Source organism: Oncorhynchus nerka, linkage group LG4 (assembly GCF_034236695.1).
Source record: "Oncorhynchus nerka isolate Pitt River linkage group LG4, Oner_Uvic_2.0, whole genome shotgun sequence".
Classification (NCBI taxonomy): Eukaryota; Metazoa; Chordata; class Actinopteri; order Salmoniformes; family Salmonidae; genus Oncorhynchus; species Oncorhynchus nerka.
The window spans coordinates 41,322,025-41,334,481 of NC_088399.1; the positions used below are offsets into that span (position 1 = coordinate 41,322,025).

A 12,457-nucleotide genomic window follows, 5' to 3' on the forward strand; every position below is an offset into this window, starting at 1 on the left:
ATACGAAATGTGTTACGGTCAATGACTGTATATATGAACGTTACAGTAACCTAATTGTGTCCAGAGTGGTACAGTATTAATTTTCTATTAATCGGTTTGTTTTGAGTCATTGCAAATAATGCTACACCTTAACCTAATGGACAGCAGCATTTTTCTTTTTTAAAACGTTTATTTTATCAGGGAGTCATACATAGACCAAGGTCTCTTTTACAGATGAGCTCTTAACTACATAAAATAGAGACATCAAAGTATAAATATAAATGCCAGCAGAAAGAAAACACGATAATAAAAAACAAACACATCGATCAGTAATAAGGTCCTCAATCAGCTTTCTGAATTGCTAGAGGCACCAGAACATCAAATGTGATAACTTTCAAAAAAGATTGTTCCACAAATAAGGTGCAAGACCAAAGGAATTTCAAGAGTTGGCTATCCCTGATACCAGATGTGGTAACTCGTATGTCTAAAGTTTAGTAATGATGTTAGGGTACCGTGGGACTGGTACAGGGATCTATATATGAAAACATAGCAATGTACCAACCTACGTGACATCAGAGGCCAACCAACTTTCTGTTAGAAAATGCAGTGAATGAGTCCTACAATTACCGTCTTTATAAGTATTGTAAACATATTTAGCATGGCTATTAAAATGTAATTGATCATTATGAAAATGGATGACGCCCGAGTTTCAGATTAGTAATTCCAAATTGGATGATCGTTCAAAAAAAATGTCCCAGTCTGAGCTCATTTTCCCCCCACCGAGTTGTGGCGTACATAAATGGCGCTGCTTTTGAGGAATTAAACGTTCCATTTTGACACAAATTGATGTCATAGAAACAAACTTCATACGTAATTGCCCACGTTTATGATGATAAAATATTGAATGTTAGTAACATTGACCCCATGTGTATCTTTGATATTCAACTATGAACGGAGTTCAACATGGTGTCGATAATGGTGTAATAATTTAGGTCTGACTAGCCATGGATGACTCACTGGTGCTGAAGAAACGGGGATATACACTGGGCATCAGTTTAGGCGAGGGGTCATACGCAAAAGTAAAATCCGCGTATTCTGAGCGTCTGAAGACCAATGTTGCTATCAAAATTATTAACAGAAGAAAGGCGCCGGCGGATTTTTTGGAGAAGTTCTTACCCCGGGAACTGGAGATCCTTGCATCCCTAAATCACCGAAACATCGTCAAGACCTTCGAGATATTCGAGACTTCAGAAGGGAAGGTGTACATGATTATGGAGCTTGGTGTGCAAGGGGACCTACTAGAGTTCATCAAATTCAGGGGTGCTTTGCCCGAGGATTTCACCAGAAAACTGTTCAAACAACTGTCACTTGCAATACAATTTGCACACGACCTAGATGTTGTTCACAGGGACCTGAAATGTGAAAACCTGCTATTGGACAAAGACTTCAACCTCAAAGTGTCAGATTTTGGATTTGCCAGGAGGATCAATTATGATGATGCTGGACAAATGATTCTCAGCAAAACATTCTGTGGCTCTGCAGCCTATGCAGCACCAGAGGTATTACAGGGGCTCCCATACAATGCCAAAGTGTATGACGTTTGGAGTATGGGGGTCGTTCTATTCATCATGCTCTGTGGGTCTATGCCATATGATGACTCCAACATTAAGAAGATGCTGAAGATTCAGAAAGAGCATCGCGTTGACTTCCCACGCAGCAAAACTGTCCCTACGGAGTGCAAAGACCTGATGTATCGCATGCTTAATCCAGATGTAGCCCAGAGGATAGAGATCGATGATATCCTTGAACATGTATGGGTGCAGTCAAAATCCAAATCACATGATGGTTCTAAGAGACGAGAAGATGGACCTTCATCTGAAGCTGCTTGCTCCAAAAAAGAAAGGAAGGGTGAAAGTAGTAAGCATCCTCATGGCAATGAGAACAAGAAAGGGGAAAAAGTGGAGGTTGAGGCAGAATTGGGCCCTAAACTTTCTGTGGAGGGCAAAAAGGCAGCTGAACCATCTAAGCACACCAAGAAAGAATCATCCCCAGATGCAAGGAATGACATCCCTGCTGATTCATGTTGAAATGCTGGATTCTTTTCCACCAAATTAGTTACAAATAAATTAAGCATACATCTTTGTTAAGATTAACCATATAGACTTAGTTACATTTCTTCAGATGTTGAGTTTGCTATGATAAAAGGTGAGCGTCAACATTTCAGGTTTACAAACAAATCACTCGAAGGCATTTTTTAGGTTGAAAACTGAAATATCATATTGCAGAAAGAGGCATACAAAATAGAGGCTTACATGAACATTATATTTACAAAAATCATTGAAGCCTCATCGTAACATTCACTAAAATTCTAATCCTTTTAGTCTATGTACAATTATGGGATCTCTCTGGAAGCCACAGATTTCAGTAATCCAGTCTTGGAACGTTTCAAACACAGTACATGCTATGCCTTTCTTTCCAACACCCTAAGAAGAGTAATGACCTGAGCTTTGCAACTATCCTTGAATTCAGAGTTTACATTTCGACTCTTTGCCCTTTGTGCACAGACTGTTCCAGTCATAAAAGTCCATAAAATCCAGAGGGAGGGCATGGGTTGGGGTAGAGAGAAACACCCCATGGCCAGTAATTTGCTTGAGTTCACTTCCTCAAGATAACTGTTCTTTCTCGATTTTGCTTTACCACGGTCAGAAGAAGTCAGAGGCTTTCCTCCTCTTGGGGAGCTGCAGTAGGTCGTCTGTGATGGACGCTGGGTCCTGGGAGGCGGGGGTCCTGGCTTTGCTTGGTGTCGGAGTGCCTGAGGGAGTGGCTGGACCACCCAGGGGGGTTTTGGAGCCTGCTCCTCTGTGTGTGGGAGATGGTGTGTAGCTTGCCCTTAGAGCTTTATCTGTGTATTTGCTGGAGGTCCGGTTTACAAGCCTCTGAAGGGCAGGGGTCAATGCTGGGCTCAAGCCTTTTGGTGTGAGACTGCAAGACAGAAATGAGGTCAAAAATAATTAATACAATCATTTAAAAATGACTAAGAATTGTGTATAACCAGTGGTGGAAAAAGTACCCAACTGGCATACTTAAGTAAAAGTAAAAGATACAGTAATAGAAAATGAGTCACCCAGTAAAATACTACTTGAGTAAAAGACTAAAAGTATTTGGTTTAAAATATACTTAAGTATCAAAAGTAAATGTAATTGCTAAAATATACTTAAGTATCAAAATTAAAAGTATAAATAATTTCAAATTCCTTATATTAAGCAAACCTGCACTATTTTTTTTATTTTTGGATAGCCACAGACACTCCAACACTGAGATAATTTACAAATGAAGCATTTGTGTTTAGTGAGTCCGCCAGATCAGATGCAGTAGGGATGACCTGGGATTTTCCCTTTAAGAGTGTGAATTGGACAATTTTCCTGTCCTGCTAAGCAGTCAGAATGTAGCAGTACTTTTGGGTGTCAGGGGAAATGTATGGAATAGAAAGTACATTATTTTCTTTAGGAATATAGTGAAGTAAAAGTAAAATGTAAAAAATATGAATAGTAAAAATACCCCAAAAGTACTTTACACCACTATGTATAACAAGAGGTCATAGAAATGAGCTGTGGAGGATTTTTTTGATAAAAATAAAAAAAATCAGCTTTTGCTAAATACAAATTACCAAAGCAATGCACTTGTGTAAATCATCCATCAGTTTTTACCTTGCAAGATTTTCTGTGACCTTTCGCAATGCTTCTTTCTTCTTTGCCCGGTTTTTGGCTGCAGCCTCATTGGCCATTTTCAAACCCAACCGCTCTCTTCTTCCTGGTTCTGGAATCTGTGTGTGAAATTCTCTCAGGTTAATCAATTATTCCAAAACAAACCATTTTGGGGAGAAATTTCAGCAAAACAAAAATAAAGAACTGTTAAGTCATACCTTGAACGATGGGCCAATATTCCGCTCTTGAAACGGTGAGTCAGACCCATCCAAGCGAAAGGGGGTGCTCTCTATCTCTCCCCAGGTCATCAAGGGGGACTCAGCCATACCTGATAGGACAATATCAGGTTAGAGGAGTTTGGTTTTTATGCAGTTGAGTGTTTTATGGAAGCCTCTAACATCACCAAATGCTGGAAAAACATACATTACCCAAAATATAAGTATTTCTGATATATATATTTCTGAGTATTTTCTAGTTGATAATATTGAAAATGATCTATACTTGGACATAACATAAATACTTACCTGGGGAAGGGCAGGGAGTTCCTTCAAACCCATATCCGTTAACATTAGGGGAATCCTGGGCATTAAGCTCTTTGCCATCTGGGCCTACTTTACCCTGTTTGAACTGGAGAAACACTAGCAATGTCAGATAAATCATTCAGGATCAATCCACTTCGTTAGATCTTTAGATACCCTGATCTTAACATTTCTCAACTTTAAATCCCTTCATTAAAAATAGAATAAAAACATTTACTTAAAACCAATAACTTGTAAGACGAGGACTTTACCTGTGCATTAAGGGCTGCAGCCTGCTGAAGCTGGCATTTGTTAAGGGCTTTGCTGAAGGGGTCTCCCACAAAACGAGTGTTCTTGTGAATCACCTCCCTAGGCTTCTTGAAGAGGGTGTCATCATCCTTGACACCTTATTAAAAAAGATAAAACTCAAGTAATTCAACCTCAAACACAATTAATTCAATCATGTAAGTACTAGCTTATCTTACACATGCAGTGCATTCGGAAAGTATTCAGACTGCTTCACTTTTACACATTGTGTGACGTTACAGCCTCATTCTAAAATGGATTAAACACATATTTCCTCAATCTGCACACAATATCCCATAATGACAAAGCGAAAACAGGTATTTTGAATATTTGCAAATGTATTAAAATACATAAGTATTCAGACCCGTTACTCAGTTTAAGTTTTTTTGGAAGGCACTGCAGGGTGTTGGTAGGTGTGACTCCACGGCTTCATGCACCTCATACAGAGCACATTAAATTCAAACAAGATAACAGGAACATTTCTCATGCAGGAAAACATCAATCCTCACCCTCTGGATAGTACATAAGGGCATTCTTTGCTTTGTACTCCCAGGTCTCTAGTCCTGCCTTTACACACTCAAGGGCTTGCTTCTCTGATGACGGCAGGGCAAGGTTTTCTTCATGCCGCTAAAAACAATAATCTCTGTTAATTGAAGGCAAAAAATAACATTGCTTTCAAATCAAGACATAACACTCCATGAGCATTACATACTTACACATTTGAGTAGTGTGCAATTCACATCAACAAAACGAGAGTTCAAACTATCAAAGGAGCGATTACGCCAAGTGTACCTGTTTAAATTCAGCCTCCGCCTCATATAACCACGAATGCCTCAACTTCTCCTTGTCTTCTGCTAGAACCATGATCTGTTCAAAGGATGCATTATCCTCGCTTGTGTTCTTAGCCAGGAAACGATCAAGACATGGCAGCTCTTTCTCCTCATCTCCTTCCTTATTCACTACAAAATACACAATATCAACAAACACAGGGATTAAGTTTTATTGCTGTAATTACATTTGTTACATAGATAGGAGGGGTTGAGTTGAAGGGTGGGATTAAAAACAACAAGATAACTAATGTAAAATATACCATGTCTGTAAAATATATTTAGGTTCAGAACTTTTGTGAAGCAGCACTGTTTAAAATATATGGCAAAACAAATCAAAGTGGATGGTCTTCAGAGATAGACGAGAGGGGTTGATGGTAGCTGAAGGATGGGATTAAAAAACAAACAAAAGGTAACTATTGTAAAATACATTGTGTCCGTAAAATGTATATAGTATATATAAACTGGTTGTAGAAGCCAAAGTGTTGTTGTCCATTAGTTTACTCCAATTAGGGGAGAGGTGGTAGGGTTAGGAGAAAATATATATATTTTTAAATATGGGGGATTGGAAGTGATGCAGACAATTACATTGATGGAAGCTACAATCAGCGGTATTAAAGCTGATCCAGACCCTAAAAATGTGTGTGTGTGTGTGTGTCTCTGTGTGATATATATATATATATATATATATCACACAGAGACACACACACACATTTTTAGGGTCTGGATATATATATATATATATATATATATATATATATATATATATATATATATATATATATATATATATATAAAGACCAATAGAAAAAAGTTTTTTTTACATAGTACTATATATTAAATCAACTTTACATAGTACCATGTCCCGTGTTGCTCAGTTGGTAGAGCATGGCACTTGCAATGCCAGAGTTGTGGGTTTGATTCCCATGGGGGACCAGTACGAAAAAGTATGCCCTAACTACTGTAAGTTGCTCTGGATAAGAACATCTGCTAAATTACTAAAATGTATTATATAATAAATCAACAATCCAATGACTACTAGATCATAACAGTAGGAAGAGCTACTTTCTACATAGTCTTGAGAGCTAATGTAATGGTTTTCATAGTTAAAGTTCAGTGTCCTCAGACTGACTAGTGCTGTGAGTTGTGCCATTCTCAGTCACTATAGTGAACAATAACTTACCACAGTCTGCTCCTTTCTTGGTTTTGCCCAGTACAGAAGAGGGCGATCCAGGACGACCCTCTGGTGTCTCAAAAGAAGCTGGAGTAACATCTAAACAATCAAGTGGGGGGGGGGATATTAGTATAACACCACTGCTGCATTCATAGACAACAAGTGCATTATGTGAAAAAGAGTATAGTGGACAGTTCACTTCTCTTACTCACATGGGGCATTAGAGAGTGGTGTGGACTTGGCTAAAGATGACCCATATTTAATGGATATCTCCCTCATCTTCCCAAGATCCCCATTTTCCTCAGCTTCAAGGTAGTCCTTCTGCGCTTGTAACTTTGTCACATCTGGAAAAAAGTCCCTCTGGATGATCTTCTCTAAATTCTGTTGAAAGTCATAAACAAGTTAGGAAGAAATTGGCAAATGTCAAAATTATGTGGACACCTGCTCGTCAAACATCTCATTCCAAAATCATGGGCATTCATATGGAGTTGGTCCACCCCCCTTTGCTGCTGTAACATCCTCCACTCTTCTGGGAAGGCTTTCCACTAGCTGATGGAACATTGCTGCGGGGACTTCAAGAGCATTAGTGAGGTCGAGCACTGATGTTGGGCGATTAGACCTGGCTCGCAATCAGTGTTCCAATTCATTCTAAAGGTGTTCGATGGAGTTGAGGTCAGGACTCTGTGCAGGCCAGTCAAGTTCTTCCACACCAATCTCAACAAACCATTTCCGTATTGACCTCGCTTTGTACAAGGGGGCATTGTCATGCTGAAACAGGAAAGGGCCTTCCCCAAACAGTTGCCACTAAGTTGGAAGCACAGAATTGTCTAGAATGTCATTGTATGCTGTAGTGTTAAGATTTCCCTTCACTGGCACTAAGGGGCCTAGCCCGAACCATGAAAAACATCCCCAGACCATTCTTTCTCCTCCACCAAACTTTACAGTTGGCATGCATTGGGGCAGGTAGCATTCTCCTGGCATCTGCCAAACCCTGATTCATCCATCGGACTGCCGGATAGTAAAGCGTGATTCATCACTCCAGAGAACGATATTCCACTGTTTCAGAGTCCAATGGCGGCAAGCTATACAACACTCCAACCGGCACTTGATATTGCGCATGGTAATCTTAGGCTTGTGTGCAGCTGCTCGGCCATGGAAACCCATTTCATGAAGCGTCCAGCAAACAGTTCTTGCTGATTTTGCTTCCAGGGGCTGTTTGGAACTCCGTAGTGAGTGTTGCAACGGACAGACAGACAATTTTTACGTGCTACGCGCTTCTGCACTCGGCGGTCCAGTTCTGTGAGCTTGTGTGGCCTACCACTTCATGGCTGGGCCGTTGTTGCTTCACAATGACAGCACCTACAGTTGACCGGGGCAGCTCTAGCAGGGCAGAAATTTGATTAACTTGTTTGAAAGGTTGCATCTTATGATGGTGCCAAGTTGAAAGTCACTGAGCTCTTCAGTAAGACCATTCTACTGCCAATGTTTCCTATGGAGATTGCATGGCTGTGTGTTCGGTTTTATATACATGTCAGCAACGGGTATGGCTGAAATTGCCGAATCCTCTCGTTTGAAGGGGTGTCTACATACTTGTGTATAACATCACCAGTATATGTGTTTAATCATATTTACCTGTATTGACCTTTAAAAAAAAAAAAATATTTGCACTAACACTATAGGCTTACTGCATTATAAACCAGCTGCAGGTAACGTTAGGATATAATCTGCACTGGCTAGCTAACGTTACCTACTGTAATATAACTCAGCTGTCTGTTCCACAACGGTAGGTTACCTCTATGTAGTTCTCTTCATCGAGCACCTTTCGATTTGTTTTCTTTGTTTCCTCGGGTGGCTGTCGAAGAGCAACTGTTGTTACAGGATTAGCTGGGACAAGGGTTCCAGACATCAGCGCCTTTCCAAATCCTTCCATTGTCGGTGGCTACTAGATGCTAGAGAAATGCTCTGGGGCCTTGGCTTCTGTTTGTTAGCTAACGTCAGCTAGCTAGACCAAACCTCGCTGGACAAACAAGGATTATTTAAAAAAAAAAATCCGGTTATAAACTCTAAAGAGCCCCTGGAAATAGACGTCTGTGAATACCTTACTTTAATTCGCGTAGTAAAATTACCAAGAGTTCTTAGCTAATGTTTCGCTAATCAAGGAACCTCATGCGAACAACGTACACAACTCGACTGCGTGACTTCATCCGAAATTCTTCTTCTTCGATTATATTTAAGGCTGGTTGGCCTCCAATAAATATTGCATTACCGCCACCTACTAGACTGGAGTTGGTGGCAGCATATAAATAAATTCCATAAATAAATAGCACACCACTATTTAAATCTATTTAGTCCTACTTCAGGCCAACAGCCTGAAAGGATGGGACACCACCACTTAGCACTCTGTAACTCTTCTAATATCAAATCTTGCACAGCCAAATACCTCTCTGCAGCCTCCACCACAACCTGTATTTTCTGCGATTTATGTACCATCCCTGCAGTACAGTTGATAACCATTGTTTAAATGCCAAGTCCAATCTTACTGAAACATACAGTACCAGTCAAAGGTTTGGACACACCTACTCATTCAAGGGTTTTTCTTTATTTTTTACTATTTTCAACATTGTAGAATAATAGTGAAGACACCAAAACTATGAAATCACGTAGTGACCCAAAAAGTGGTAAACAAATCTAAATATATTTTATATAAGGTGCCACCCCTTGCCTTGATGACAGCTTTGCACACTCTTGGCATTCTCTCAACCAGCTTCACCTGGAATGCTTTTCCAACAGTCTTGAAGGAGTTCCTACATATGCCGAGCACTTGTTTGCTGCTTTTCCTTCTTTCTGAGGTCCAATTCATCCCAAGCCATCTCAAATGGGTTGAGGTCAGGTGGTTGTGGAGGCCAGTATCTCTGATGCAGCACTACATCACTCTCCTTCTTGGTCATAGCCCTTACACAGCCTGGAGGTGTATTGGGTCACTGTCCTGTTGAAAAACAAATGATAGCGCAAACCAGGTGGGGTGGCATATCGCTGCAGAATGTTGTGGTAGCCATGCTGATTAAGAGTGCCTTGAATTCGAAATAAATCACTGATAGTGTCACCAGAAAAGCATCCGCACACCATCACACCTCCTCTTCCATGCTTCACGGTGGGAACCACACATGCGGAGATCATCCGTTCACCTACTTTGCGTCTCACATAGACACGGCGGTTTGAGCCAAAAATCTCAAATTTGGACTTATCAGACAAAGGACAGATTTCCACCGGTCTATGTCCATTGCTCTTGTTTCTTGGCCCAATCAAGTCTCTTCTTATTATTGGTGTCCTTTAGCAGTGGTTTCTTTGCAGCAATTTGACAATGAAGGCCTGATTCACGCAGTCTCCTCTGAACAATTGATGTTGAGATGTGTCTCTTACTTGAACTCTGTGAAGCATTTATTTAGGCTGCATTTTCTTAGGCTGGTAACTGTAATGAACATATCCTCTGCAGCAGAGTTAACTCTGGATCTTCTTTTCCTCCTCATGAGAGCCAGTTTCATCATAGCGCTTGATGGTTTTTGCGACTGCACTTAAAAGAAACTTTCAAAGTTCTTGAAATTTTCCGCATTGACTGACCTTCATGTCTTAATGTAATGATGGATTGTAATTTTTCTTTGCTTATTTTAGCTGTTCTTGCCATAATATGGACTTGGTCTTTTACCAAATAGGGCTATCTTCTGTATACCACCCCTACCTTGTCAAAACACAACTGATTGGCACAAACGCATTAAGAAGGAAAGAAATTCCACAAATTAGGTTTTAACAAGCCACACCTGTTAATTGAAATGCATTCCAGGTGACTACCTCATGAAGCTGGTTGAGAGAATGCCAAGCGTGTGCATAGCTGTCATCAAGGCAAAGTGTGGCTTCTTTGAAGAATCTCAAATATAAAATATGATTCCATTTCTTATTTCATAGTTTTAATGTATTCATTGAGTAGGTGTGTCCAAACCTTTGACTGGTACTGTATATAAACATATATTTTAATTACCCTATCAACTAACTCTATACTCATTAAAACCCATCACCTTATTCCACTACTTTAATAACCCTATCTGATCCTACCCCAGGCCAACGGCCTGAGAGGACAGGACACTACCACTACGCTGTAACTCTTCTGAAGTCAAAACTCATACCCCCAAGTACTTCTCCGTAGCTGCCACCACAACATCTATTTTCAGTGATTTACGTTCCATTTCTGGGGCACAGTTGATAACCATTGCTATGAACTCATAGAAGCCAATCTTACTGAAGCATATAATCACTCATTGGCCTATCCTTCTGTGTTGGCACAGATCTACTATTCACAGGATCCCTCACCCTTGACCCATCCTCCTCTACTTTCTTCACTGCCTCAGCATATGACACCTTCTGCACTACTCTGATTCTAGCCACCTCAACCTGCCTCTCTCGCACCGGATACTTCCGATCCCCAGCAGCATGGGAACCCCTACAGTTGACACACAAACTTTATCCACCGAAACTACACAATCCTCTATCCAATGCCCTCCGGCACACTTCCCACATCTTAGAATCTCCCTCCTACACACAGCTGCTAGATGACCATAGGCATTGCAAATAAAGATTCTTACTCAAAATTCAAAAGGACTGACGGTGACTCATCTGTTTCACCATACTCAGCACTGGGTCTGCGTTACACCAAACGACAGGCGTCAAATTCAATTGCTCCATCCTCACACGTAACACTACCCCAGAAACCACTCCTTTCAATGGTGCCCTGTTCCTAGGAGCAAAGCAGGAAACAGATCTTGACCCAAGTTGCGTGACATGGAGCGCCCGCTCCCTCTGGTCAGAAGAAACACAAACACATATCACAAGCCAGCAGGTTACCTTCACTGATTCAACTGCACCCAACTCCTTTCCCACCATGTCTTGTTTTGCAAAAAATAATCAAATTAAGTCCGACAGGATCTTTCTGAACGTAGCTCTTTATTAGCTAGCTATAACTGGCATGTTCATGTGTCTCCGGCCATGATCAACTGAAAATGACTACCGTCGTATCGGAGCGCAGTATGATATGACGGTAGATTGCAACCAATTACAATTCAGTATGTTGATACATGAATATTACATCCCCCTTCTATAAAAAAGAAAAATGTTCGACATATGTTCTCTGTAGTTTGAACTCAAGGTAAGTAACCATTTAAACTGCATAATGGACCAACTGCATCAGCATAACAGACTCTGAAACAATGATTCAGCATACTGTTACTTTTAGAACAAAGATTTCTCAGCAACTCAGCTTTTCACTGTATCAATGACATCAACATTTCAAACAAATACAACACCAAAGCATTTCAACTATACCCTTTGACATTTCACAGGTATAGGACAGCTCTAGGCTTGACCTCTCTTCCTGACCTTGTGTGATATGATGCTGAGCAAGCTTCTATGTCAGTCAACCATTCTTGTGGTATTGCAGGTAAGTATGGTTTATGTTGTGTGTGTGTTTAGTCCATCACATTCTCTTTCATGGAAACAGTTAATCTCGTCAGTGTGTTGTTCTTTTGCGGTCAGTAGGTGATGACGATTACGGTGGTACACCGCTCCTTCTGCGGTGCGGACGTGATATGAATGTTCAGTGTCAGCTGGCTGGATGACGACTGCTGGCTTCTAGTGGCCATGCTCCAGGATTCTGACTGACTCTCCGTTGTTCAGTGGTGGCAGTGGTCTAGCTGACCTGACGTAGTATCACTTCTGGTGTTGTTGTCTCTGTGCACAGTTTGCATGCATTTCCTTGTAGCTGACGACCTCAGGTTGGAGCTGCTGGTTGGTGCTGGATTGAGCAAAGCGGCTCATCAACTCATCTGCGGCTCATCAACAGCTGGGCTGGTGATTTGAAGTTGTCAACTGGAGTGTTGCGGTATTCAAGGAGACTGAGGTAGG

At 40.8% G+C, this 12,457-nt stretch overlaps 2 protein-coding genes across 2 annotated transcripts; one reads left to right on the forward strand and one right to left on the reverse strand.

The window, feature by feature from the left end:
• Positions 1 to 649: 649 nt before the first annotated feature.
• On the forward strand, positions 650 to 2,707 carry LOC115117598 (testis-specific serine/threonine-protein kinase 1-like). Its single transcript, XM_029646092.2, has one exon. It carries the CDS (start codon positions 984 to 986, stop codon positions 2,064 to 2,066), a length of 1,083 nt encoding a protein of 360 aa, XP_029501952.1. The 5' UTR covers positions 650 to 983; the 3' UTR covers positions 2,067 to 2,707.
• ess2 (ess-2 splicing factor homolog) lies at positions 2,241 to 8,722 on the reverse strand. The gene is made up of 10 exons (XM_029654477.2): positions 8,301 to 8,722; positions 6,721 to 6,889; positions 6,518 to 6,607; positions 5,300 to 5,466; positions 5,017 to 5,134; positions 4,474 to 4,607; positions 4,208 to 4,310; positions 3,902 to 4,011; positions 3,687 to 3,802; positions 2,241 to 2,961 (listed from the first exon to the last, which is right to left on the reverse strand). The coding sequence occupies exons 1-10, from the start codon at positions 8,436 to 8,438 to the stop codon at positions 2,682 to 2,684; spliced, it is 1,425 nt and encodes a 474-aa protein (XP_029510337.1). The 5' UTR covers positions 8,439 to 8,722; the 3' UTR covers positions 2,241 to 2,681.
• Positions 8,723 to 12,457: the final 3,735 nt, after the last annotated feature.

Bases quoted from the DNA above. Each gene is read 5' to 3' on its own strand.
- ess2 (XM_029654477.2), bottom strand. From the start codon at position 8,438: ATGGAAGGATTTGGAAAGGCGCTGATGTCTGGAACCCTTGTCCCAGCT. The intron at 4,608-5,016 runs GTGAGGATTGAT...TTTTTTAATAAG, and splicing joins CCTTATGTACTATCCAGAGG to GTGTCAAGGATGATGACACC. The intron at 2,962-3,686 runs GTAAAAACTGAT...TCTGTCTTGCAG, and splicing joins GTCACAGAAAATCTTGCAAG to TCTCACACCAAAAGGCTTGA.
- LOC115117598 (XM_029646092.2), top strand. From the start codon at position 984: ATGGATGACTCACTGGTGCTGAAGAAACGGGGATATACACTGGGCATC.